The 24,189-nt window shown below is 45.4% G+C and overlaps 2 protein-coding genes across 5 annotated transcripts in view; one reads left to right on the top strand and one right to left on the bottom strand.

Annotated features, from left to right (window-relative positions):
• Positions 1-8,812: 8,812 nt before the first annotated feature.
• Positions 8,813-14,455, bottom strand: COMMD4 (COMM domain containing 4). 2 transcript variants are annotated; one of them, XM_006080674.3, is made up of 8 exons: positions 14,312-14,455; positions 10,845-10,916; positions 10,551-10,616; positions 10,318-10,357; positions 9,914-10,033; positions 9,653-9,733; positions 9,167-9,343; positions 8,813-9,081 (listed from the first exon to the last, which is right to left on the bottom strand). In XM_006080674.3, exons 1-8 carry the CDS (start codon positions 14,312-14,314, stop codon positions 9,041-9,043), a joined length of 600 nt encoding a protein of 199 aa, XP_006080736.2. In that variant the 5' UTR covers positions 14,315-14,455; the 3' UTR covers positions 8,813-9,040. The 2 variants fall into 2 exon arrangements, with proteins under 2 accessions (XP_006080736.2, XP_006080735.3); XM_006080673.3 differs by lacking the exon at positions 14,312-14,455 and adding an exon at positions 14,185-14,305.
• Positions 14,456-16,230: 1,775 nt separating this feature from the next.
• LOC123330693 (proline-rich protein 36-like) overlaps positions 16,231-24,189 on the top strand; it is a 37,440-nt gene continuing 29,481 nt past the window's right edge. For all 3 annotated transcript variants that reach the window (XM_044932744.2, XR_006546748.1, XR_006546747.1), the window contains exon 1: positions 16,231-17,339. The gene's annotated coding sequence lies outside the window, so the exon portion shown is untranslated. The remainder of the gene's footprint in view (positions 17,340-24,189) is intronic.

Raw genomic sequence — 24,189 nt, 5'->3', positions numbered from 1 at the left:
GGCCAGAATACTGGAGTAGGTAGCCTTTTTCTTCTCCAGGGGATCTTCCCAACCCAGGGATCGAACCCAGGTCTCCCGCATTACAGGCGGATTGTTTACCAGCTAAGCCACAAGGAAAGCCCAAGAATACTGGGGTAGGTAGCCTATCCCCCTCCAGGGGATCTTCCAGATGCAGGAATCGAACTGGGGTCTCCTGCATTGCAGGCAGATTCTTTACCAAGTGAGTTATCAGGGAAGCCCCAGTATCTCCTAGATGCTGTTCTATACTCCAAATTGCATGACATTAGGAGACACCCAGCCTCTGGTTGTCTCACTCTAGTGGGGATGAAATTGATCACTGGTAAGGCTGTGACAGCCAGACTTCTGTGTTGTAAAGGTATGTTTCATACCGTGGGACCACTGAGTAATCTATGAGGGGATTTCTGTTTACTTAGTTCTGCTTGTTTAAATGAAGTTATATTTTACATACAGTAAAATTCATCCGTTTTAGAGTGTGAGGACTTTTTTGTTTTTTTTTTTTTGGCCATGACAAGGTATGCCAGATCTTAGTTCCCCAACCAGGGAACACTGGTTGGAACCCTGCATTGGAAGCATAGAGCCCTAACCACTGGACAACCAGGGAAGTCCCTAGAGTGTGACTTTTGACAAATTCATACACTTATGACAATCATCACCACAATCAAGAGATAATACATTTCTATCATGCCCCCATCCCAAAATTTGCCCACGCACGTTTTTAGTCAATATTTACATTGTACCTGTTGACAACTGCTGATCTGTTTTCTGCCCATATAGTTTTTGCCAATGTCATACATAGGCATATCTTGTTTTATTGCACTCCACTTTATTGCACCTCACAGATAATGGCATTTTTTCTAAACAAATTGAAGGTCTGTGGCAATCCTGCTTTGTCAAGATGATGGTTAGCATTTTTTGGCAATAAAGCATTTTAAAAATTTATTTTATTGAAGTATAATTGGTTTACAATGTTGTATTAGTTTCTGCTGTATAGTAAAATGATTCAGTTATATATTTACATATATTATTTTTCATATTCTTTTCCATTGTGGTTTATTATAGGATATTGCGTATTTTCTTGTGCCATACAGTAGGCTCTTGTTTATTCTGTATATGATGGTTTGCATCTGCCAATCCCAAACTCCCAATCCATCCTCCCCACCACCCCCAGCAATAAAGTATTTTTTAATTACAAAAGTTTTTACAATGTACAGAAAAGCTCGTACATTGCTTTTTAAACACAATGTGGTGGTAGTTGCTCGTCGTGTCCAACTCTTTGCAACCCCAGGGACTGTAGCCCACCAGGCTCCTCTGTCCGTGGGATTCTTTGGGATCCTCCAGGCAAGAATACTGGAGTGGGTAGCCATTCCCTTCTCCAGGGGGTCTTCCGGATCCAGGGATTGAACCCAGGTCTCCTGCATTGCAGGCATATTCTTCACCATCTGAGCCACCAGGGAAGCCCTTAAACAGAATGTATTGCATACTTAATAATCTACAGTACAGTGTAAACAAACTTTTCTATGCACTGGGAAACCAAAAAGTTCATGGGACTTGCTTTATGGCCATACTCACCGTACTGCAGTGTTCTGGAACTGAATCTGCAATATCTCCAAGGTGTGCCTGTACACGGAATCTTTAGTATGTAGCCTTTTGTGTCTTCTTTTGTCCTCATAGCATAATGCATTTGAGATCCATCTATGTTGTGATGCTTATCAATCCTTCTTATTGCTGAGTAGTGTTTCACTGTGTAGACATACCAGCATGTTTATCCACTTACCAGCTGAGGGACATTGAGTTGTTTACATGAGGTTATTCTTTACCACCATGCAAATACAGTTTCACATCACATCAACCTTCCACCTAATGGCTTTCTGGTCATTGGTGATCCTTGCCTCAATCAAGTACTTAATTGGGTGTTACAAAATGGTGATTTTCTAATGCTGTCATTCCCTCTACATTAACTTGAATTCTTCTGTGAAGAAGAGCTTTATTTCATTGATTAGGGCTATTTGGGTATTATAAAATACTAAAAAGACAGGATAAATTCTGAAATACTTCTCTTCAATTATCAATTTTTAGACTAAGAATTTGGTGCAATAAAGTCCAGTGGTGAAAAATTAGGGTTGATTTTTTGCGGGGAGGGGGTTAGTTATCTTTTATGGACTCAGATTTTTTTTTACATTCAATAGCTAAATCTGTTCTCTGCCAAATCTTTAACTTTTCCCCCACTTATTGAAAGAGTACTGTTTTAGTCTTTCAGTTCAGTTCAGTTCAGTCACTCAGTCGTGTCCGACTCTTTGCAACCCCATTAATCGCAGCATGCCAGGCCTCCCTGTCCATCACCAACTCCCGGAGTTCACTCAAACTCACATCCATCGAGGCAGTGATGCCATCCAGCCATCTCATCCTCTGTCGTCCCCTTCTCCTCCTGCCCCCAATCCCTCCCAGCATCAGAGTCTTTTCCAATGAGTCAACTCTTCGCATGAGGTGGCCAAAGTATTGGAGTTTCAGCTTTAGCATCAATGAACGCCCAGGACTAATCTCCTTTAGAATGGACCGGTTGGATCTCCTTGCAGTCCAAGGGACTCTCAAAAGTCTTCTCCAACACCACAGTTCAAAAGCATCAGTTCTTCAGCACTCAGCTTTCTTCACAGTCCAACTCTCACATCCATACATGACCACTGGAAAAACCATAGCCTTGACTAGACAGGCTATACAAACAGGTAATCTTAAGAAAGATTGGTAAAAGGCAAGTGAGTATTTACTCACTCAAACTACAATGCTGTGCTACGATAGCAATGAGAGGAGATTGTGTGATGACACAGAAGAGGGAATGCTAGCTGGGTAACCAAGCTTATATTACACATTTGATGAGACTTGGAGTTTTTTTTGTGACTGCCACTTAATTTGCATTTATTCCATGTTTTTTGCTTTTGTCTTCTTTTTATTGCCCTCATATGGGCTACTTGAACATCTTTTAGAATTCCAATTTGACTTAACTATATTGAGTGCATTACATTGTATATAGCCTTTGAAGTGGTTGCCGTAGGTATTACTCTATACATATATTATACGTGTGTATATACTTGTCACAGTTCACTGATATTGACATTTTATCAATTTGAGTAAAGTGTAGAAACCTTATCTCTTTTTTCCTTCACTAGTTTATAACAACCTTCAATATCTCCTGTACATACATTGAAAACCACATCTAACAGTATTATATTTTGCTTCAAATATGTTGAACATATTTCAGAATACTCAAGAGAAGGAAAGTCTACTGCACCCATGTTTTTATTCTTTCCATTATTCTTCATTCCTAATGTTTCAAGATTTCTTCTATCATGTTCTTTCTGTTTAGAGATCCTCCTTTAGACTTAATTTTTTTTAATTTTATGCTGGAGTATAGTTGATTTACAATGTTGTGTTAGTTTCAGGTATACGGCAAAGTGATTCAGTTTCATATATATATATATGTCTCCATTCTTTTTCAGATTCTTTTCGAATATAGGTTATTACAGAGTATTGAATGGAGTTCCCTGTGCTATACAGTAGGTCCTTGTTGACTATTTATTTTATATAGTGGTGTTTATATGGTAATCCCAACCTCTTAATCTATCCCTGCCTCCTAGCCTTTCCTCTTTGGTAGCCAAAAGTGTATTTTCTATGTTTGTGAGTCTGATGGTTCTGTTTTGTAAATAAGTTCATTTGTATCACTTTTTTTAGATTCCACATATAAGTACTATCATATGACACTTGTCTTTCTTTGTCTGACTTACTTCATTTAGTATAATAATATCTAGTATTTAGTATAATAATATCTAGGTCCATCCATGTTGCTGCAAATGGCAGTACTTGATTTTTATGGCTGAGTAATATTCCACTGTGTATATGCACCACATCTTCTTTATCCACTCATCTGTCAATGGACATTCACGTTGCTTCCTATCTTGGCTACTGTGAGTCATGCTTCCATGTACACTGGAGTGCATGTATCTTTTCAAATCATGCTTTCTTACAGACATATACCCAGGAATGGGACTACTGGATCATATTGTAGCTCTGTTTTTAATTTTAAAAGGAAGCACCATACTGTTCTCCATAGTGTTTGTACCAATTTACTTTCCCACCAACAGTGCATGAGGGTTCCTTTTGCTCCACACCCTCTGCAGCATTTATTGTTAGTAGACTTTTTGATGGTGGCCATTCTGACTGATGTGAGATGATACCTCATTGTAGTTTTGATTTGCATTTCTCTAATAATTAGCAATGTTGAGCATAGCTTTTCATGTGCTTTTTGGCCATCTGTATGTCTTTGGGAAAATGTCGGTTTAGATCTTTTGCCCATTTTTTGATTCGGTTGTTTATTTGATATTGAGCTGCATGAGTTGTTTATGTATTTTGGAGATTAATCCCTGTTGGTCACATCATTTGCAAATATTTTCTCTTGTCTTTTTATTTATGGTTTCCTTTTAGCCTTTTGAATTTTATATTAGAACTTCTGGTAATAATTTTATTAGTTATTCCTCATCTGCCAATGTCTTGATCTCCCCCTTTACTCTTTAAAATGTCTTACAATTTTGTCATTTTTAAAAATTGAAATATAGTTAATTTATATTAGTTTCAGGTATGCAACAGAGTGATTCAATATTTTTATAGTTATACTCCATTTAAAGTTATTATAAGACATTGACTGTATACTCTGTGCTGTACATGTGTCCCTGAAACTTATTTATTTTACACATAAAATAAAGATGTTTGTACCTCTTAATCCCCTACTCCTGTCTTATTCCTCCCCTCTTCATCTTGCCACTAGTAACTATTAGTTTATTCTCTATGTCTATGGATCTGTTTGTTTTCTTCTATTCATTCATTTCTTGGATTCTACCTGTAAGTGATATCATACACTATTTTGTCTTTCTCTGATTTATTTTACTAAGCATAATACTCTCCTAGGTCCATCTATATTTTTGTAAAAAGCAAAATTTCATTATTTTTTATGGATGACTGACATGTATAATATATTATGAACATTGGGGTACATGTATCTTTTTTAATTAGTGTCTTTATTTCCTGCAGATAAATACCCATAAGTCAGATTGCTGGATTATATGATAGTTCTCTTGCTATTTTTTTTGAGGAAACTCAATATAGCTTCCACAGTGGCTGCACCAATTTATTTTCCCACCGACAATGAACAAGGGCTCCCTTTTCTCCACATCCTTGCCAACATGTGTTATTTGTAGTCTTTTTGGTAATAGCCATTCGGACAGGTGGGAGGTGATATCTCATTGTGGTTGTGATTTGCATTTCTTTAATAATTAGCAATGCTGAGCATCTTTTCATTGCTGGTTGGCCATTCCTATGTCTTCTTTGGAAAAATGATTATTCAAGTTTTCTGCTCATTTTTCAATCGAGTTGTTTCCTTTTTTGATATTGAGTTCTGTGGGCTATTTATATATTTTGGATATTAATCCCTTACCAGTCATATCATTTGCAATTATTTTCTCCCATTCTGTAGACTTTTTTGTCAGTGGTTTCCTTTGCTGTGCCAAAGCTCTTAAGTTTAATTATATGCCATTTGTTTATTTTTGCTTTTGTTTCCTTTGCCTTAGGAAGAAAAAAAATCCCTCCCCCCAAATTGCTACAATTTATGTCAGAGTATTCTGCCTATGTTTTCTTCAAGTTTTATCACATCTGGTCTTACATTTAGGTCTTTAATCCATTTTGATTTTTTTTATGGTATGAGAAATGTTCTAATTTCATTCTTTTACTCACCCTTTACTCTTAAAAAAATATTTATATATATATTTCTTAGGCTGTGCTAGGTCTTACTTACAGCATGCAGGATCTTTAGTTGTCCCACGTGGGATCTTTAGCTGTGGCATGTGGGATCTTTAATTTTTATTATTTATCTATTTTTGGCTGTGCTGGGGCTTCGTTGCTTCATGGGCTTTCCTTTTACAGTGTGCAGGCTTCTCATTGCAATGGCTTCTCTTGTTGTGGAGCACAGGCTCTAGATGGTGGGCTTCAGGAGTTGCAACTTGCGGACTCAGTAATTGTGACACACAGGCCCAATTTTCCTGCAACATGTGGGAACTTCCCGGACCTGGAATCGAACCCATGCCCCCTGCATTGGCAGGTGGACTCTCAACTACTGGACCACCAGGGAAGTCCCCATGTGGGATCTTTAGTTGTAGCATGTGAACTCTTAGTTGCAGCCCGTGGGGTCTAGTTCCCTGACCAGGGATGGAACTCGGGCCCCCTGCATTGGGAGTGTGGCGTCTTAACCACTGGACCCCCAGGGAAGTCCCTTGTCCTTTACTCTTGGGTGACTTTCTCTGAATATAGAATTCTGGGTTGACATTTCTTATCTTTCAGGGCCTGAAACGTGTTGTGTTTGTTATCTTTGGCCTCTGTGGTTTCTGATGAGATATTCAGTCATTCGAATTGTTTTCTGCTTATATGTAAGGTGTCATCTCTGTCTTGCTGCTTTCAGGATTTTTTTTCTTTTCTTTAGTTCTCAGAAGTTTGATTATGATGGATCTTGACATAAATTTCTTCAGATTCAACCTGTGTGGACTTCATTCAGCTTCTTGGCTCTATACATTTGTGTCCTTTGCCATATTCTGGAAAATTTTAGTCATTATTTCTTGGAGGACTTCTGTCCCACCCTCCTTCTCCTTACCTTCTGGGACTCTGACACCACAAGTACTAGGTCTTTTGTTAATAGTCCTACGGGTCCTTGAGGCTCTATTTTATTTTTTGTTCTTGTTGTTTTCCAAGTTATCTTCCCTCTGTTGTTAAGACTGGGTAATTTCTATTGATTTATCTTCAAACCCACTGATTCTTTCTTCTGTTGTTAAGTTCACCCATTTGAGATTTTTACTTGGACTATTGTAGTTTTCGGTTCTAAAATGTTTATCTTGTTCTTTATATCTTCTATTTCTCTGCTGAGACTTGAGGCATTTTTAAGAAGGCTGCTTTAAAATCCTTAGCATAGACTTGTAACATCTGAGACATTCTAGTGTTCACATTTGTCTTTTTTGAGTTGAAATTTTGTTGGCTCTTGGTACAATGAATTTTTAAAATTGAATTCTAAACATTTTGGGTATTACGAAACTGGATCGTATTTAAATCTTCTCTTTTAGCAGGCCTTCTCTGACATGGTGCTAGTGGGGAAAGGGCTATGCCACCTCCTGCCAGCTTGGGTAGGGTCTAAGCTCCCACTCAGCCTTTGTAGGCAGGGGTGGAAGGGGGACTGCAGTTCGCAGGGTGTGGCTGGAGGACAGCCCTTACTGTCTCTAACTTTTCTGTGCCGCTGGACTGTCCTTTTCCTCGTCCACTGCTTAGAGAAAGCAGGCTTTTGTCAGGGCTTCCTTTGTGTGCTGGTGTTTCTAGGCGGTCAGCTTCTCCATCACTCAGCTTGGGATACATGAAACAAAATCTAAGGAATTTTTTGCTGTGTTGTTCTTCAGGTCTTGAGGATCCTAGCCAGTCTGCTGTCTCATCACCTTTCGTAGTCTTATGTTTTATAAAAGTCCAAGGTTTTTAGCTGCACTTAGTGGGAGGAACAGAGAAAAGACCATCCGTTCCATTTCTCCAGAAGCAGAAGCCAGGAGGGGAATCAGGCCTTACCTCTTTAAATTGTCCCATCTTTAGCCAGTGGATCAAGCTGGCTCCTGTTGATATGACTCATTTTTAATAGTTTCCTTGGACCCTGAGACTTGCCTGGTGGCTCAGGTGGTAAAGCATCTGCCTACAATGTGGGAGAAACCAGGTTCGATCCCTGGGTCAGTCAGATCCCCTGGAGAAGGCGATGGCAACCCACTCCAGTACTCTTGCCTGGAAAATCCCATGGACAGAGGAGCCTGATAGGCTACAGTCCATGCCTAATAGGCAAAGAGTCGGACATGACTGAGTGACTTCACTTTCACTTTTGGACCCTGAGATGTTCTAGGCTCCCCCTATACTCTCCCTGCCACAGACCAGGGATCGGTATTTTCTACAAGCGGCCCTGGACGGCCTAAGACAGTCCTGGGAATCCCTTTGTCTTAGTCTGTTCAGGCTGCTATAACAAAATACCATGGACTGGGTGGGTTAAACGACATATATTTCCCACAGTTCCAGAAACTGTGAAGTCCACGTTCAACTCAGAATGAGTTCTTGGTGAGAGCTCTCTCCTGCTCTGTGGGACGGCTGTCTTCTTGCTATGTTCTTATATGGCCTTTCCTCAGTACATGTTTATAGCTAGAGAGTCTGTCTTCCTTTTTTTGTAAGAACACTAATCCCATCATGCAGGTCTCAAGACTTCATGTGAACCTAATTACTTCCCGAAGGCCCCACCTCCTAAAACCCTCTCACTGGGGTTGGGGCTTGGTACATGGGAATTTAGGGGTGGGGTCACAATCATTCAGCCCATTATCCCATTCCCCTTGCCAATGAGTGGTTCAGGCATGGGCCTTCTCTCTTCCTAGAGAAGATGACACGGAGCCAAGGGCTCTCTCCTTTCTCTACTTGGGGCATCTGGTGTTGGGGCCACCTACTTGATGCCAGCTTCAAGACAAGGCCAGCACCGAGAGGGCAGAGCCAAGAGCATCCTAGGACCAGGAGCTGGAGCCCTGATTCTCCTGTCTACAGACAAGCTGTCTCGTTTTGGTCCTCATTCTGCCTCACCCCTGACCAGCCTCAGCCAGCAGCCGAGAAAAGAAAACGGACCATAGGTCAGTGTATCACTTGGTCTCTGTCACGAAAACCTCTGATCTGAACCCTAAAGAAATCACGCACACACTTCTTTACACTTTTCACACTTCTGTTTATTCTTCCTTCTCAGGAAAACCATTGATAAGTGCCTTTCACAGGGGAGGGAAGGCAATGCTGGAAGTGTTCTCAGGATCCCAGGCTGGATTCTCAGGTGGTAACCTAGGAAGCCAGAGATCCAGGAGACCAGACCCTGGAGCTGGGGCCACCCCCTAATGAGAAGTTCGAGGGCAGCTCCACATGGGGCCCCGTGCTCTTCTTCTCAGCCCACGTTGCTCATCAGGGTCTGGGCCTGCTTTAAGTCTGCAGTGGGGAGAGGCAGGCAGGCGGCAGCAGTTAGGCAGGACCTCAGGGTGCCCCTTACCCTCCCGATACAGCCGAGCCTCACCTGCCAGGAGGACCTGGAACTTGTCTGCTGAGAGGGACATGGCAACAGGCTGGGCCGGGGCATCTGGGGAAGCGGCCACCTCCAGCTGCAGGTGTATCAAAGGCTCTTCCACGGTGCGCAGCAGGCTAGAGCTCAGGGTGTAGTCCACCCGCCAGCCCACGCCTACCAGCCTGTTCACTGCGAGACCAAGAGGGGCTTGAGGTAACAGGCCGAGGAGCCAGGCGGCCCAAGCCCTCACCCTGGCTCAGCCCCAAACCCTCCAGAGCTCTGTGGCCTTTGAGAAGCTCTCATCCCTCTGACCCAGGAAGTCAGACTACCCAGCGCAGGTCTCAGAGGAGAGAAACCCAGGCTGGAGCCAGGAATCCCAGCCCTGTGACTGCTTGACATGACTCAGTTAAGTATACTTTCTGAGGATAAACACCTCCCAAACCACAGGCACCTTCCAGAAGGAAGCCCAGCCCTGGCCCGGGCCCACCCTGCACTCACCCCGCAAGCTGCAGGCCCGCAGGCGCGCCTGCAGGGAGCTCTGCTTCTCCTCGTAGCAGCGACAGAGGCTGGCCGCGTGCTCTGGGGACGAAAGGAGGCCCCCTGAGCTAGCAGGTGGGGGCTCGGGCTCAGGTGGCTCAGAGCGCAGGTCTCAGGCTCCTGGCCCAGAGAAGGCAAGGTGTTTCCCAGGGTCACACAGCCTGACCTCCGCCCAGCACCCCTTGGCCCAGGTCACCCTACTGCCTGCCCTCATCCCCGTACCTTTGGGCAGCCCCAGCTGCTGCAGTTCGCTGGACAAGGACTCGCCATCCACGCTGTGCTTGGCCGCGCTGGAGAGGATGAAACTCAGCACTGCCACCGTGGCCTTCACATCGCCTGACTCTGGGGGGAGCCGTGGGTGGAGTTGGGGTGTCACTGCGGCCCCAAACACCTCCTTGTGGCCCCACTAGCTTCAGCTCAGAGTCCCCAGGCCTCCTAAAGCCATGAGCACTGCCACTGCCCCACCGGGAGCTGGTGGAGGCCCTGGGGTGGCAGTGGCTTTCCTCCCTATCCCCTCTGCTGGGGCCAGCGGGTCAGAGCTGGCTGGGAGGAGGGGCCTCTGTGCCAGGCCCCAGGCTGAGTACCCAGGGTCACCCAAAGGTCTGTGGAGCCAGTGGGGTGCTCACCAAACCTGGCATCCATGGTGAGCTTCAGGATCTTCTCATACTGTGAAGAAAGGAGGCTCTCAGGGCGGGGCTGGTCCCCTGCTCACCAGCCCCCTGGCCTGGACCCTGTGGTTCGGACACGAGGTATCCAGGGAGGGTGGGAGCTGATCACCCACCCACCTCGGTCTGGTGCACTTTCAGGGCAGTGGGGTCACTGGGTCATGGGACCGTGGCGGGCAGGGTCCTGTACTCACGTCAATGCCCCCTCCCAGAAGGTCCTTCAGCACCTGGCCACACAACAGCCTCAGCTTCACAGAGGACTGGAGGGGGAGGCCTTATATCAGTCAGACTGACCCACCTCACACAGGCACGCTGAGGGGCTGGCTCAGAGAGGGCTGGCCACATGATCAGTCACACAGCGTGAGAGAATGGCCCAAGAGGGCTGAGACCCCAACTCAAGAGTGACCTCACCACCCTCCACCCCGCCCCCAAGAGCCCCCAGCTGCAATCCCTTCCTGCCCCCACCCCCAAGATCCCATGCACTCAACAATCTTGGCCAGCGTGCTGATCTCTGCCAGGACCCAGTCGGGACAGTCCAGGTCACCACAGAATCGGAACCGCTGCAAGAGAGTGAGGTAGGTGGTCAGGCTGCAGGGCGGGCTGACATATGCCCAGGTGTCTCCCGCGCTACTGCTCCGCAGGGTTCCTGCTCCCTGATAAGATGGACGAGCTCTAGCCACTTGTTCTCCCCTACTACCAGGCTGTTTAGAGAACACTCTCCCTGACTCTTCTGCCACCAAACCTTGTTCTGATGCGTGTCCCAGGCATTCACCTCCTCTGCGGACATGCCTGGGTGCCTGCTCTGTGGGAGAACCCACTGTAAGCGCTGGGGGTGCCGCATGGAACCCATGACCCTCTCACCTCCTCTTCCTTTCCCTCTCCAGCTCCAGCTATACTAGCCTCCCTGTTGCTTCTGTTGCAAATTAAACATGGCTTGCTCTCTCATGTCACTCAGGTCTCTGCCCAAATGACACCTATTCTGATGGGCTTTCTCTGACTATTTGCTTTCTTAAATAGCCCCTCACACAAGGTAATCTGGAAAGGCCAGCGGATGTATTCATTATCTTGATCGTGGTAATGTTTTCATGAGCATACACGTCAAAACTTATTGAACCATACATTTACACATGTATGATTTATGTTGATTTTATCTTAAAGAAGCCGTTTAAACAGCTCTTCACCATCACGTCCTAGCTCCTTCTCTTCCTTTTTGATCTCCACAGCATTTATCACATCACATATCACATTTTATTACTTATCCAAGGTCTATCTTCTGTTAGAATGCAAACCCACCCAGTCAACCACATATTGATTATATCCTCCACCCGCCTGACCCACTGTCCTTTGCCCTGTTTCTGCGGCAAAGCTCTAATGCACACAATGTCCATGTTCATCTGTCCACACCTCTACCTGCGCTGCTTTCAGATATTGGAAACAAAGCTTGCCAACTCGAGATACGGTGAACCCATGTTCTCCTGATTCTGTCAGGCCCTCAAGGCAGCCCCATTAACTCCATGTCTTCTACTTTGCCCCACTGTTCACTGTTCACTTCAGACCTGCTCCATGACCCTTTCACCTCCAATGCTCCTTTCTGGCCTGCCACCCCCTTGATCACATGTGACCCCAGTGAAGTCCTCTAGCCATGGTCACAAATGACTTTTGTCACTAAACCTAGTCTTCCTCTTCCTTAGCTCATCCACAACAGTGGACACAAACCCATCCTTCTTGAAGCAACACCCTCTTCTGGATTTCTCCCTCTGGTCTGGCCTCTGTCTCATTTGCTGGCTCACTTCTCCCCACCCCCAGCCCCCAAATGGTGATCTCAGTAGGCTGCCTGCTGTCATTACTCTGAGGCAAGGCAGTGGGACTGCTGGTGAGGTGGTGGGGTGTTAAGCAAAGTCTGGGGCTTCTTTCCCTACTTCAGGGATTTTTAACTGTTTTGTGGCATGGACTCATCAGGCATCTGGTGAAGACTACAGGCCTCTCTAAAAACAATGTTTTCAAATGAATAAAGTACACAGGAAAAACTACATAGTAAAAGACACTAATTAAAAGTTATCAAAATAGGTAGTTCCCTGGTGGCCTAGTGGTTAGGCTCCTGGGCTTTCACTGCTGTGGCCCTCGGTTCAATCCCTGATTGGGGAACAGAGATCCCTCAAGCCACATGATGTGGCAGGGGAAAAAAAAGTTATCAAAATATTCAAAACCAATTGGTGACGTGACATATGTTTCAAGTGATGACAGTAATTTGGAAATGAGCATAAATATGTAAATAATGCCAACAGCTGTGACATGAAAATATCTGATTTCTATTAGTGACAAAGTCAGAGGTGCTGCTAATAACACTGAGGTCTGTTGCCAACATTCATAACTGGAGGAAATATTAAATTTCAGTTTGAAGTTAGTGAAAATTGAGATATAATATTTTCCTAAGTTTATGGGCCCCTGACTTCTACCCACTGGACTGTTTTATCATCTCTGGACTTTCTCTGACTTCTACCACCTCTGTATTATTTACATTTTTACCATAAGAATGTGTTCCTTGTGTAACTTCTTAAAATAACCAGAATTTCTCTAGGTTCTGTCCTAGGCCCTTTCTCCTGAACTCACACTGTGGATGAGACATATCATCCTGCTGACGACTCCCGAATTTATAACCGCCATTGTATTGTAGATTCTCTTCTGAGCTCCAGACCCTTAAATCCAGACTGTCTCCCACCCGGTGCACCTGGCCCCTTAGAAGCCTCACTAAGCATGTATCACACTGACTGGTTCTCTTCCTTCTGAAACCTGCCCCTACCTGTCCCACCACCACTGAGCACCAGTACCTGGGAACCAAACCCAGCTCCCTCCCTCTCCCTTCTCCCTCATGCATTTAGTCTCTGAGCCCCACTGATCTCCTCCACTTCTATCTCCACTCTCTCTCAAGTCACTACCATCTCCTGGGTGGGGGAGTGTCTGCTGCCCCAGGCTGTTCCCCTCTTCCTCCCTCAACAAATCAGCTGAAAGGCTCTTCCTCATTTCCCTGCTGCCCTTTCTTAAAAAGTCCAAACTCCTCTCAAGACCCAGCAAGCTGTGGACTTTGCTTATCTGTCGAGCCTCATCGTTCACTAGCCTCTAGTTTCTACTCTTCCAGGTGATGAAATGCATTCATTCCTACGGTTCCGAGCTCTCACTCACCTGAAGTCTTTGAATGCTGTCCCCTATCTGAAGATATAGCCTCCCACCAGCCCCCTTCCATGCCTCCCAATTCCTGGTACACTAGCTGCTTTCTTTCTGCCCCAGCAAGTTTTCTTCCCGGCTCACAGGCCCTCAGGTGATGTCATCCTTGGGAAGCCTTCTGGCACTATGCGCAAGATGAGTTTAGTCCCTCCCGGCTCAGGTCTTAACTATGACTGCCCATTCAAGCCTCCAACTCTGCCCTTCCCTCCTGCAGCCCAAGTCCTAGTGCCTGGCACAGTCCTGGTATACAGTAGGCACTCACAATCTGTTAAAGGAACAAATGAATGGATAAGTTGAGAAGTTTCCACCCCGTATATACTCCTTTCTGCCTCTGGGAAGAGCAAAGGGATTTCCTAACAGTGCAGAAGACTGAGCGAAATTGTCAGCAAGTTTTCCTCCAAGTTCCACAGGAAGGCTGGGAGGTGGGCGCCTTCGGGACGTCCTGCTCAGGGGCAGAGAAAGGCCTAGAGAGACAAGCCCCAGCTCCTGCCCCCGAGAGTTCGGGCCCTTCCTTCCAGTCAAGACACTAAGCCTGCCGTCCCGCCCTGCTGGAGGAGGATGGAGGGAGGCTTTTCTTGACCAGACCCTCGGCTTTAACGACCTCACCCAAGTGTCTGCTCCGCGGCCCGGGCAGATTTCCCATCTCCTTCCCGCAGCAGCGGCGGGGGAATTTGGGGGTCCTACCATGCCCGCCCTCAGCAACCACAGCCTCGTATCAACCCTCATCCCTCACCATTGCTCCAGGAAGCCCGCGCCCAGGACTTTCACCTTCCTGTCGCGCCGGGTCAGCTGATGCAGCGGTCACGTGACGCTTGGGCGGGGCTTCCTGGGGCGGGGCTTCCTCGGATCAAGGCGGGAGCGAGTCGCCCAGACCCGAGTTGCTGGAGCGAAACACAGGGTCCTTTTGTCAGTCCCCAGAACCTTTCCCCGGAAAGGACCAGCGCCAACCCCCAGGTTAACTGAAAACACAACCAAAGCAGCAGGAAGAGGGAGTGGAAGCCGTTTAATTTGTTCTCTTTAAGGCAGGGGAGGCCTTCCTTTCTGCAGTGGTATTCAGGTCTTTTCCATGTTTTGCATCAGTAAGCAGTGCCCTTACTATACAGGTGTGGGTTGTGGCAAAAGATATATTTGTAAAACTTTATTGGAATAGGATGCACATACAGGAAGTTGTACATAGTACAAATACAGAGCTTAATGAATTTCCATAAACCGTACGCCTCGTGTAACCAACACCCAAGTAAGGAAACATTACCAGTACCCCAGATACCTCCTTCAAGTGCCCGGTAGTGCCTGGGTATTTTATTTCATTTTGATGAATCCCTTTAGTTGCATAGCAAAAAGCCTGTAAGAGTTGACATGCTCAGAATGCTTTTGCAGCTTCACCAACATCAGCTGTTTATCTTAATTTTTCTCAATCTAATGGGAGAGGAAAAGGTTGCTTTAAATTGTATTAGTCTGCTTACTGGTGAGCTTGAAGTAATGAATAGACCAGGAAAACTAAGTTTCCGGTATTCCCTTAAATAGACAAAAACAAACAAAAGATAGCAACAACAAAAGTACACTAGAGTATAAACTAATGACCAAAAAAGAAATTGAAAAGTTTGATTTCTCTCTTCATTTCTATGCCTCTCACCTGTACGGTAGGCCCTGATTGTTTTTTTGTTGCAGCCTTTCAAGCTATGAAAAGGATAGAGCCCATGACAATTAAACCACTCCATAAATAGAAAGAGATGGAAAGTTAATTCTTGCTAAAATTGATCACACTTAAAAAGATCTTTGTAAAAATCATAAACATCAGTACAATGAAATCAATAGTGTTGCAATATCAAAAAAATTTTTTAAGAGGACAAGAATAGTTCTAAAAGAAGAAATGAATTGACACACTTAGGAAATCATTATGAAAAAGAAGAAAAAAATTAGTAATAGATGAAAACTGCCCTGTTGATAGGGTATTTGAAAGACAAAACAGCAAACATCAAACAGACAATTTATTTAAATTTGGAAATAAGGCAAAAGGCAGGTGGCATGTCCTTTTAATGTCATACTGGAGTATTGTCTCACAGATTTGTTTCACAAATAAAGATTATTTGACTATTTAGACCAGTAGTTATCAAATTTTTAGCGTGTTTAAGAATCACCTGCTGGGCTTGTTACAACAGTACTAGGCTCCACCCCCAGAGTTTCTCTAATTAATTAGCTCTGGAATGAGACCTGAAAATTTGCATTTCCAACAGGTTCCCTGGTCTGCTGAGGTTTCTAGTTTGGGGACTACACTTTGAAAGCCACTAATGTAGGAAAATGTACCTGAGAAATTACATGTTAACTCATGATTCTCTGTCCAGTAGAAAAGATAACCCCAAAGATTACAATTTTATTGCCCCATATGTAATTATCAGGTTTTTGTCTCTCAGCACACACTTTGAAATGCCTTTGCCTGTGCACTAGAATACTTCTCAACACAGACATAGGAAAATACTTAAGGACACGAGGGTGGGGGAGGGAGAGGGTGAGATGTATGGAGAGAGTAACATGGAAACTTATATTACCATATGTAAAATAGATAGCCAATGGGAATTTGCTGCATGACTCAGGAAACTCAAACAGGGACTGTATATCAACCAAGAGGGGTAGGGTGGGGAGGGAGATGGGAAGGAGGTTCAGAGGGAGGGGAAATATGTATACCTATGGCTGATTCATGTTGATGTATGGCAGAAACCAACAAAATTCTGTAAAGCGATTATCCTTCAATTAAAAAAAAAACACTTCTCAAAATGTTCCTTGGGGACCTCACTGGTGGTCCAATGTTTAAGACTCTGTGCTGCCAATGCAGGGGGTGTTGGTTGGATCCCTGGTTGGGAACTAAGGTCCTACATGCCGTGTGGCCAAAAGATTTTTTATTAAGTTCCTTGAATTAGCTTTACCATCTTACTGTTCCCTGATTAATTAAAATATTTGACATGCTTTCCTCCACTTGTATGAAAGTCATGTTTTTCACTTTTTTGCAAATTAAACTTTGATACAGTATACTCATATACTAGCCCTGGACAGGAGTACACAGATACTATATTGTAATACTAGATGTATTGCCCTTACAGTCAGGAGCAGTAATGCCTTCTCATTATGACCCAACATTATCCTAGAAGTGCTATGGCCTGGGCTTCTCAACTGGGGGTGATTTTGCCTTCTGAAGGGATATTTGATAATGTCTGGAGATATTTTTAGTGGTCACAACTATAGAATTCTGGCATCCAGAGGACAGAGGGCAGAGGCCAGGAACACTGCTAAGCAGCCTGCAAGGCATGAGATGGTCCCCAGTAACAAAGAAAAGACGGCCAGGTGGTAGTGGAGGGTGCTGGGGCATTGCATATAGACCAGGCTCTCCAGACCCACCTGGGGCAGCGGAGTCAGAAGCCCACAGGTGAACACCTGCTCATCCCAGCCCCACACACCCCGCAGGTGGAGAGAGGAAGGCTTCATAAGGAGGTGGAGGCAAGCAGGCAAGCGTGGATCTCATCTGTCTGCCTGAGAGAAAGCCCCAGATCAGCACTGGGAGGGTCAGCCCACGTTCCTGAGCAAGTAAGGGGGTGGTCCTGGCCAGAACTCTGGAACCCTGGCTAGTTGCAGAACCCCCTCTTGCCCCACAGATCATCATGGGAGTCCTGTCCAGCCTCTGGCCATGAGGTGATTTTTTGGCTTCTAACGCCGAGGCTCACCTTGCCTTTCTCTCTCACCTGCCACTCTCGTGCAGCCCCGTATTGAAGGTGAGTGTCTCTCTGAGGTGGTCTGAGGGGCTAGGGGTGCAGGCCCAGGGTCAGTGGCTTGGGCTGGGTCAGGGGCCAGTCCCAGATAAGTCCCCGTGCACCTTCATCCTCAGCTGGGGCCTCCCCACACTGCACAGCACAGCTGCAGCTGTGGGCCAGGGGGACCCCAAGGACCAGGGACTGACCTCACTGAGACTGGCCACTCCCTTGCAGCCCCCACAGCAGCTCTGCACCCCCCCCTCCAAGTCCCACACATGCCCCAGGTCCATCCAGTCTGCTTCTCCTGACTTCCAAAAACACTGGGTTTTGTACCCCCAACCCCTCACACCAGGTTCTTTGCCCAGGAGACTGCTGAGAGGGGAACTGGCTGCACCTGCTGGAGATCCGCTTCTTTGGGATTCGTTCCACCTTCATTCATTCACTTCCCAAATGCTCTTTTTCTCTATGCCAGGCTCTAGCGCGATAGGTCAAGCAGGGTGTGTGCCCTGAGGAGTTCCCCTCTTTGGAGACAGGCAGACAGACTTTCAGGCCTTGGTTGTGTGGGCACCCAGGATTGGGAAGGGGAGGGCCTCACGCACAAAAGGTGATGGTGGGTGTGAATATGGAGAGCGTGGGGGTGACCACAGGCCAAGGGTGTCCAGGCGAGCTCTGCTTGTGAAACTGGGCTGTGTGCAGGCGCTGCTCTGTCTGGAAGGCCTCCTGACCTTGCCAACAGTTGGCCCTGGCTGGATCACAGGTAAAGGCTTCATGTTGATTTTTTTGTGCTCAGTCATTCAGTCGTGCCCAACTCTGTATGACCTCATGGACTGTAGCTCACCAGGCTCCTCTGTCCATGGGATTCTCCAGGCAAGAATACTAGAGTGGGGTGCCATTTCCAACTCCAGGGGATCTTCCCGACTCAGGGATCGAACCCGCTTCTCTTGTGTCTCCTGCATTGGCAGGTGGATTATTTACCATGAGCGCCACCTGGGAAGTAATATTTAGTACATTCGAATTACATAACTAAACATAATTGTAATAAAAAAAATCACAAAATACAGGACTTCTCTGGTGGTCCAGTGGCTAAGACTCCATGATACCAACGCAGGGGGCACATGTTCGATTCCTGGTTGGGAACTAAGATCCCATATGCCATCTGGTGCAGCCGAAAGGTTTTTTTAAAAATTATAAAATACAGAGAAGTTAAGCAAAAATCTGTAAACCCTTTTTCTCCCCCCAAAAAACTGCTGTAACAGCCCTTTCCAACTTTTTCCCCATGCATGTGCAACTGTGACCTAATAAGAAATACACATTTGGTCTTTACCATGGGTTCCTGATACAGAACTCCTAAATCCCTTGATGTTTCCTGGGCAATAGCAGCCTGTTTTGCTCTAATGAGGTGACTCTGGGTGGGGTCCTGGATAGCTTCAGAATGGGGGCTGGTCACCAGGAAGACCAAGCCATGATTAGAAGCTTGGATGGAACTTCCCCCAGTGGCTAAGACTCTGCACTCCCCAATTCAGGAAGCCTGGGTTCAATCCCTGGTCAGGGAACTAGATCCCACATGCTACAGCTAAGAGTTCACCTGCTACAGCTAAGACCCAAGTGCATTCAAATAAATAAATTAATTTTTAAAAAAGAATCTTGGAGAGGGGCTGCTGAGTGAATTAACTGTTGGTTATGGCTACGTGATGAAGCCTCCATAATGATCTGTGAACCACAGAGCTTCCAGGTTGGTGTGTGGGGAGGTGGCACACCCCAACTCCACTGGGACAGATGCTCCTGTCTTTGGAACCTCCCAGGCCTTGCCCAGTGCGTCTCTTCATTTACTGTTTAACTGTATCATTTATCATGTTCTTTATCATATAGCACATTGGTGAGCATAAGTGTTTGCCTAACTTCTGTGAACCGTTACGACAAATTATTTCACCTGAGGAGGCAATTGTGAGAATGCTGATTTGTAGCCAACCTGGACCTACTGGGGGGTGCGGGGGCAACTCTTTGGTGATTGGTGTCTGAGGTAAGGGGAAATCTTGGGGACTCCTGCATGGTTTGGTGCTATCCCCAGGTAGAAAGTGTCAGAACAGGATTGTAGGACATTCAGCCAGAGAGTGGGTTGGTGAGGGGAGAAACCCACACTTTTGATGTTGGAGTATTCAGCGTGGAGGAATAGTTTTTCCTTTTAGTCTCTATAATTATAACCTTTATAAAACAGTGTACCATATTCTATTTTGGAATCTAAGTTTTCACCCAGCAGTGACTAGTGGCAGGCTTTGAACACGTTAGGAATCATGCGGGCCCTGCCCTGGGCTCCAGCAGGGATAAGTGCACTATAAGAGGAGTCTGGCCACGCTGCTGGGTGACCTTGGGTAAGCCTCTACCATCCTCAGAGCCTCCATTTTCTTGGTCAGATTAAGAGTGTGGGTAGTATAGGGTCAGTGTCTGAAAGGCAGAGCTCCATGCAAAGCTGGGCAGGCTGTGCACTGCACAATTTTAGGAGGAGGAGGAGGGGTATTCTTGTCATAATATGTGTGAAGAGAGCCCCCAGAGCTGAGGAATAAATGGGCCCTGCCCGAAATGTGGTGTGTAAACCTGTTGGTACACCAGATGATTTTAGTGGCATGCAAATGCAGTCCTTCTTACAGTTACTTCCTATTTGTAGTAAACGATACCGACTTTCCACTTGAAGAGCTTGGCCTTGCCGTGCAGCTTGAGGGATCTTAGTTCCCCAACAAGGGGTTGAACCCTGGGCCCTCAGTAGTGAAAGCACTGAATCCTAACCTCTGGTGTGCATGCTGAGCCCCTTCAACCGTGTCCAACTCTTTGCAACCCCACAGACCGTAGCCCACCAGGCTCCTCTGTCCATGGGCTTCTCCAGGCAAGAATACTGGAGTGGGTTGCCATGCCCTCCTCCAGGGGATCTTCCCAACCCAGGGATTGAACCCATGTTTCTTACATCTCCTGCGTTGGAAGGCAGGTTCTTGACCACTAGTGCCACCTGGGAAGCCCCATAACTGCTGGACCACCAGGGAATTCCCTCCCTAGAGTTTCTGATCAGGAGATCAGAGGTGGAACCTGATGATTTGAATTTCAAGCACGTTCCCAAGTGATGCTTTGCTGCTGGTTCAGGGACCACACTTTGAAGACCACTTACCAAATTGTTTTCTTTTTAATACAATTGTTTAGCTTTTAAAAATGAGTACATGTTCAACATCACTAACCATTAAGGAAATGCAAATTCAGACCATGGTAAGAGAACACAACATACTTACTAGAACAACTGAACTAAAACGAGGGGAACTGAAAAGTAGTGAGCATATAAATACAAATAAAACTATCTATCATATGTGTCTGGTGGAAATATAATGTGGTCCAAACATTCTGGAAAACAGTTTGGCAGTTTCTTTTAAAAACTAAACATACTAGCAATTGTACTCCTGGGCATTTATCCCAGAAAGATAGAAACTTAAATCTACACAAAAATCTGTATATGAGTGTTCATGGCAGATTTATTTGTAAGAGCCCCAAGCTGAAAACAGCCAAATATCCCTCAAATGATGGCTAAGCAAAGTGTTTTACAACCATATTACAAACTACTATTGTTCACCTTAAAAATAAGTTATTTTACTAGCAGAAAATGCATTTCTTTGGAAATGGCAAAGGAACTGAAATTCTGGATAAGCAAGCTACAGCAAAAAGCATAACCAAGTCCAACAAAGAAAGAGGTTGAGAGGATTTGTTTTGAATGAAAGTCCATCAGAGAAAAATGGGGGTTCAGGGTGATGATGGTTTTCTGTTTGGCTGTTGCTGAGGTAGTAAATTTCTTGTAGAAGATGCAATGCACATCTTTTCCCCTTGGGGTCAAATTCACCCAAGTCCTGTAATAGACATGGAGTGGTACTGGGGAAGAGCTCCCTCTTCTGGCCTCTGAACTCCATTTTAGTGAGGTTTGGAGACTCAGTTGCTCAGTCATGTCCAATTCTTTGCAACTCTGTGGACGGAAGCCTGTTAGGCTCTTGTATTCATGGAATTTTCCAGGTAAGAATACTGGAGTGGGTTGCCGTTTCTTCCTCCAGTGGATCTTCCCGACCCAGGGATCGAACCCACATCCCTTCCACCTCATGCATTGACAGATGGCTTCTTTACCACCGCGCCACCTGGAAATCCCTTTTTTACACTATTCATCAGTAACAAGGGACAAGCCATTGATACATGCAATAACATGGATGGGTCTCAAGGGTATTGTTCTGAATAGAAAAAAAAAGCTGATCTCAAAAGGTCACATGACATACGATTTTATATAACAGTCTTGAGATGACAGAATTATACAGGTGGAAAAAAGATCAGTGGCTGCCAGGGGACAGGGATGGTGGGAGAGGAGAGATAAGGTGTGACTATAAAGGAGTAGCAGAGGAGCTCTTTATAGTAGTGGGATAGTTCTGAATCTTGATCATAGGTGGTTACATGAATCTACATGGGATAAAAGGATAGAACTATACCTTTGGCATTGTGTGGATTTTGTATTACATGTAATCGCTGGAGGAAACAGAGAAGGGTACACAGAACCTCTCTGCACTATCTTTGAAATCTTTGAATCTATAAAGATTTCAAATGAGTTTTAAAAAATGAAAAGTAATTTGTCGTGGTCCCTGCGTGGGTTGGAAAAAAATTTCCAGACACAAGGCAGAACAAGAACAGACTGGAATTTATTAGAGCTGGAGATGCTGTTAGAACAGTATGTTGGCTCAATGGAGAGCCCCTTTGTGAGCTAGTAGCCAATTCTTAGGAGAAGGCAACGGCACCCCACTCCAGTACTCTTGCCTGGAAAATCCCATGGACGGAGGAGCCTGGTAGACTGCAGTCCATGGGGTCGCTAAGAGTCGGACACGACTGAGCGACTTCGCTTTCACTTTTCACTTTCATGCATTGGAGAAGGAAATGGCAACCCACTCCAGTGTTCTTGCCTGGAGAATCCCAGGGGCGGGGGAGCCTGGTGGGCTGCTGTCCATGGGGTTGCACAGTCGGACACGACTGAAGCCACTTAGCAGCAGCAGCAGCAGCCAATTCTTATGGCCTCAAGACAGAAAAATCATGCTGGAAGGGTGGCAGTAGGTGATTAGTTATGATGCTCTAGGGGGGATATTCCATTTAATATGGAGTCAGGGAGCTGGCTGGTTTAGATCAGGAGGCTCATGGCAGTAGTTGCTATGTTGTTGTTCAGCCGCTAAGTTATGTCCAACTCTTTGCCACTGAGAGGGTAACAGGCAGGAAGGCCAGGGGTCTCCAAATGGAGGAAATAGGCTGCAAGCGTCAGACATTTTTTATTTCTCCCTTAAGCCGCAGAAGGAAACAAACTACAAGTGTCAGATTTTTTTCTCTTAAATTTCTGTGTTGCCATGACGACACCTGGTTCCACCTGAACTTAACTGTTCTCAAACCTTGAGCTAACCAATGCGTTTTCCTTTTGGAAATGTTTTTCTTAAGCTATGTTAATGAAACTATGTATTTGCTTTTGGAATTTGCTTTTCTTCAAAATGGTTCTACCTAAGACTAACTTTTTTTCTTTTCTCAAATCTTGGGCTGATAATAGTTCAACAAACCAGTATTCATATCAATTGTTTTATGGCTGGGAGATGACACACCTCGTGCCATCCTATCTCAAAAATGTATATTGTGGGAGAGGGGCCTGGTGAAACTCCGTCAACCTTGAGGTGTCTCTCTTATCTGATTAATAGCTTTTTAACAGACATAAAACAAACGGCTAAAGACTAGCAGGGGGGCACTCTTTCTGCCCCCTTCTGATGTCTATGTCAGAGGCTTTCTCTACCTTTTTTATACTTTACTAAAACTTTATTACACAAAAGCTCTGAGCGATCAAGCCTCATCACTGGCCCCGTATTGAATTCTTCTCCTCCAGAAGCCAAGAATCCAGGCGGCATCTTTCGCAGCTCAACAACAACCTTTCATCTTGGGGGCTTGCCTGGGGTTCTTCAGGACAAGTTAAGGATGCTTGGAGCTCTAGTCCTTTGTTCTCCTAGCAAACACGTTTTCTGCTGTATTTTACTAACTCTACTGTGTGCTTGTGTGTGTGATCGATTAAAAGAGACACATATGCGAACCAAGGGCTGTGTCTTAATCTGCGATTCTGAGGTGACCTCATAATGGTTTATGGCAGAAACCCTGTCAGGGGATTATACCGACCTTCTAATGTCGAGAGGCACCCAATGTCTCCTTCGGGGAACGGCAGAGATGGTCGAAGTGTGTGGGCCGAACTCTCCTTTCTCAGTCAAACTTTCTGGTCTCTCTGACCATTTCATAACTTCTGGGAATTAGAACAAACTACTAACCTACTCGGTTGGATCATAGATTTTCAAGGGACTTGTGATCTATGCTGTTACTGTGTACTGTTACTTAGGTCCCAAATTTAGACTGGTAATCAGGAAGCGCCTAGTCTCACTAGGAGTTGAAAGTTCAGAAGCTAGATGGAGCTCTAGCTCCAAGAGCATCTCTCAGGTTAAAGTTTACTCAGGTTACTCAGACATGACTGAAGCGACTTAGCAGCAGCAGCAGGAAGTACAGCGGGCTTCTTCCTTTGGTAAGGCTAGCTCTTAGTGGACCAGAGGAGACTCTCCAGTGGCTTTTGTCCCAACTCGTTAGATATTCTTTCTGTGGAATCTGTAGGCATACTGGTGTAGTGACGCTCAGAAGGAACATATTGGTTTTATGTTTGTACCCGTCTTATTGTGGTCAGAAATATATTCAGGGTCGTGCAGAGGCACTCAGGAGATGAATGTTTCCCCCAGTGGTCTTAGCGTGGGAGGCATTCCAGAAGGTTACTCTGATTGCACCCCGGGTGGCATCAGAGGCACGC

This window comes from Bubalus bubalis, chromosome 20 (assembly GCF_019923935.1).
Source record: "Bubalus bubalis isolate 160015118507 breed Murrah chromosome 20, NDDB_SH_1, whole genome shotgun sequence".
Classification (NCBI taxonomy): domain Eukaryota; kingdom Metazoa; phylum Chordata; class Mammalia; order Artiodactyla; family Bovidae; genus Bubalus; species Bubalus bubalis.
This window is presented reverse-complemented; position numbering and strand designations above follow the sequence as displayed.

What these genes read in the sequence shown, in the direction of transcription:
- COMMD4 (XM_006080673.3), bottom strand. Translation starts at nt 14,304, where the DNA reads ATGAGGGTTGATACGAGGCTGTGGTTGCTGAGGGCGGGCATGGTAGGA. An exon ending in TTCTGGGAGGGGGCATTGAC is followed by an intron (nt 10,358 to 10,550) that starts GTGAGTACAGGA and finishes CTTTCTTCACAG; the next exon opens with TATGAGAAGATCCTGAAGCT. An exon ending in CACCATGGATGCCAGGTTTG is followed by an intron (nt 10,034 to 10,317) that starts GTGAGCACCCCA and finishes GGCTCCCCCCAG; the next exon opens with AGTCAGGCGATGTGAAGGCC.